The sequence below is a fragment of the Gastrolobium bilobum genome, unplaced genomic scaffold, assembly GCF_033153095.1.
Source record: "Gastrolobium bilobum isolate Gb01-03AN ecotype WA unplaced genomic scaffold, APGP_CSIRO_Gbil_v1 utg42610, whole genome shotgun sequence".
In the NCBI taxonomy this organism is placed as follows: domain Eukaryota; kingdom Viridiplantae; phylum Streptophyta; class Magnoliopsida; order Fabales; family Fabaceae; genus Gastrolobium; species Gastrolobium bilobum.
In genome coordinates, this window is record NW_026896521.1 from 168,456 (window position 1) to 172,375 (window position 3,920).

At 48.0% G+C, this 3,920-nt stretch overlaps 1 protein-coding gene across 1 annotated transcript; it reads left to right on the plus strand.

The window, feature by feature from the left end:
* The first annotated feature begins 902 nt into the window (after window positions 1-902).
* Window positions 903-3,920, plus strand: LOC133300237 (multiple C2 domain and transmembrane region protein 14). Its single transcript, XM_061499760.1, has one exon. The coding sequence runs from the start codon at window positions 903-905 to the stop codon at window positions 3,918-3,920; it is 3,018 nt and encodes a 1,005-aa protein (XP_061355744.1).

Sequence of the window (3,920 nt, forward strand, 5' to 3'; positions counted from 1 at the left end):
ACAAAAATGAGTAGTGCGTGCTTGCTGCAGTCAATTATTATTTATTTTTTTACCAAATGCATTAAGCATTTTCATCTCAAAACGCTTTTTTCATGATCACAAGAAAATAAATTATTTTTTCACCCAAAAAGAAAAAAACAATTATTCTTTTGATTGAAGGTTTATTTTGGGATTGATGGAAAAATGTAAGTGGATATTGGAAAATACCACGTTTGGTTTAGGTTTTTTTTAAAAATACCAGGCAAATAGGATAGATGGAAAAATAACTTTTGTGTTGATTTTTGGATGGAATTCACTGTTACAGAATACCACTTGAGATGTGATATTTTGAGATAACTGGGGAAGTGAAAAAACAGGTGCAAAATTTCTCTCGAACATATATTTTGCATATTTAAATAAATTTCCCTGGTAATATTTGGGTCAACCAAACAACTTTTTTTACATTTTTCTACCAAACTCACTTTCCAACCATTTCCCTATCAATTACATTTCTCTAGTAAATTTTTTTTTCCCGAACTAAACACTACTCGAAAGTTCTATTTCGCATTTACATAGACATTTATTTATTAAGGGCACTATTGTTATATCCCCAAAATCCATGCCCAGATAGGTAGCAGCATCAGCAGCACCCGGCACGGTGCTCAGCTCACAGACGCTCTCTATCTCAGTATCTCGCTTGTCCCAACCAAAATCTCGCACGCCAATATATCGCCACGTGGCAGATCCTGTCTTACGTGTCCACGCTCCTCGCTTTCGCTTTAAAACGTGACCCTCTTTGTGTAACATACATTCTTCCACCAAAGCTAACAGAAAAAAACACACACTAACCTGTTAAGTTAACTCACACAAAAGCTCTGTTTATCTCTGTTGTTTCTTTCTCTCAAAAGCTTCAAGATTCATCAATGGCGGAAGGTTCTGGAAGGAAGCTCATCGTTGAGGTTTGCAGCGCCAAGAACTTGATGCCGAAGGACGGTCAAGGAACCGCGAGTGCTTATGCGATTGTGGATTTCGATGGCCAGAGACGGCGAACCAAGACCAAGTCCAGAGATCTCAATCCTCAATGGGATGAGAGGCTCGAGTTCATGGTCCACGACAAAGATTCCATGGCTTCGGAAACCCTAGAGGTCAATCTCTACAACGATAAGAAGACTGGGAAGCGAAGCACCTTTCTTGGTAAAGTGAAAGTATCAGGAAGCACGTTTGTGAAGTGCGGTTCCGAAGCGATTGTGTACTATCCGTTGGAGAAAAGGAGCGTGTTCTCTCAGATCAAAGGAGAGCTTGGACTCAAAGTTTGTTACGTAGATGAAGATCCACCGGCCACCGAGGCCGCCGGTGAGCAGAAGACAGAGGCGCCGCCGCCGCCGGCAGAGGAGAAGCCACCGGAGAATTCAAAGGACGGAGAGAAGAAGGAAGATAAAGTAGAAGAGAAGAAAGAAGAGGAAAAGAAGGATGATGAGAATAAACCTAAAGAAGAATCGAAAGAATCGAAAGAAGAAGAGAAGTCATCCACTGATAATGCAAAACCAAAGGAGGAGGCTCCGGCTGAGGCTGCGGTGGCGCCGCCAGGTCCACCGGCGGAGGTAGAGAATCCTCCAATTGCTCAGACGGAGAAGCCAAAACAGCTGAAGGCAAAGCATGGCGAGATACAAAAGCGTGCTGATTTCAACGTAAGCGACAGCGAACTCAGATCTCTGAGTAGCGATCGAAGTCGCAGTGCTTATGATCTCGTGGATCGCATGGCGTTTCTCTATGTTCGCGTTGTGAAGGCCAAGCGAGCAAAATCAGAACCAGGTTCAACGGCTTTCTCAAAGCTAGTGATCGGAACTCACAGTGTTAAGACGAAAAGCGAAAGCGAAAATAAAGATTGGGATCAGGTTTTTGCCTTTGACAAAGAAGGTCTCAATTCGACGTCGTTGGAGGTTTCAGTATGGTCAGAGGATAAGAAAGAAGGAGAACAGAGCACTGAAACTTCCCTCGGTACGGTGTCGTTTGATTTGCAGGAGGTACCTAAGAGAGTTCCACCAGATAGTTCTCTTGCTCCACAGTGGTACACTTTAGAATCTGATAGCTCGCCGGGAAATGACGTCATGCTCGCCGTGTGGATCGGAACTCAGGCTGACGAAGCGTTTCAGGAGGCTTGGCAGTCAGATTCCGGGGGGTTGATACCGGAGACAAGAGCCAAGGTGTATCTCTCTCCGAAGCTTTGGTATCTGAGGCTAACGGTCATCCAAACCCAGGACTTGCAACTAGGTTCGGTATCCGAGCCTAAGGTAAGGAATCCTGAGCTTTATGTTAAGGCTCAGCTCGGCGCGCAAGTTTTCAAGACAGGAAGAGCCTCAGTAGGCTCGGCTAACCCAACATGGAACGAGGACCTCATATTCGTAGCAGCTGAGCCGTTTGAGCCGTTTCTAGTAGTAACAGTGGAGGACGTGTCAAATTATAAATCCGTGGGCCACGCTAAAATCCACGTGGCGTCCATCGAGAGGAGAACAGACGATCGAACGGATCTAAAGTCAAGATGGTTCAACCTATCCGGTGAAGACGAGAACCATTCATACACAGGTAGAATCCACGTTCGAGTTTGCTTGGAAGGTGGGTATCACGTGATAGACGAAGCCGCTCACGTGACAAGTGACGTCAGAGCTGCGGCCAAACAACTCACCAAGCCTCCAATCGGTTTACTCGAGGTTGGGATTCGGAGTGCCACCAACCTTCTTCCCGTGAAGACCAAGGATGGGACACGTGGCACCACCGATGCCTACGTGGTTGCCAAATACGGACCCAAATGGATCCGAACCCGAACCATCGTGGACCGGTTCAACCCGAGATGGAACGAACAGTACACGTGGGATGTATACGACCCTTGCACGGTGCTCACCATTGGCGTTTTCGATAACGGAAGATACAAGCGCGGGGAAGAAGGAAAACCCTACAACAGAGACGTTAGAATGGGGAAAATTCGTGTGCGGTTGTCCACACTGGACACCAACCGGGTGTACGTAAATTCGTACTCCTTAACTGTCTTGCTGCCATGTGGCGCCAGGAAAATGGGGGAGATAGAGATTGCAGTGAGATTTTCATGCTCCTCGTGGTTGAGTCTAATGCAGGCCTATGCAAGCCCAATTCTACCAAGAATGCACTGCGTTCGTCCATTCGGCCCGGCCCAACAAGATATTTTACGTCAAACGGCTATGAGGATAGTGACGGCTCGGCTCGCAAGGTCTGAACCGCCTTTGGGTCAGGAAGTGGTTCAGTTCATGCTGGACTCTGACACGCACGTGTGGAGCATGCGGCGGAGCAAGGCGAACTGGTTCAGGGTGGTGGGGTGTTTGTCACGTGCGACGACGCTATTGCGTTGGATGGATGGGATTCGCACGTGGGCGCACCCTCCCACGACGATTTTGATGCACGTGTTTCTCGTGGCGATTGTGCTGTGTCCATATCTTGTGCTCCCAACGGTGTTCATGTACGTGTTCTTGATTTTACTGTTGAGATTCCGTTACCGACAGAGGGTCCCACAAAACATGGATCCGAGGATGTCTTACGTGGACATGGTGAGCCTCGACGAGCTGGACGAGGAGTTCGATGGGTTTCCGACAACACGGTCGGCGGAGCAGGTCCGGATTAGGTATGATAGGGTGCGCGCGCTTGCGGGGAGGGCGCAGACCCTGCTTGGTGACGTGGCAGCGCAGGGAGAGCGCTTGGAAGCACTGTTTAGTTGGCGGGACCCACGGGCTACTGGGATATTTGCGATGCTGTCTTTGGTGGCGTCGTTGGTATTCTATGCTGTGCCGTTTAAGGGATTTGTGTTGGGGGCTGGGTTCTATTACCTGCGCCACCCGAGATTCAGGAACGACATGCCGTCCATTCCGGCAAACTTTTTCCGGCGACTTCCGTCGTTTTCTGATCAGATTATGTGA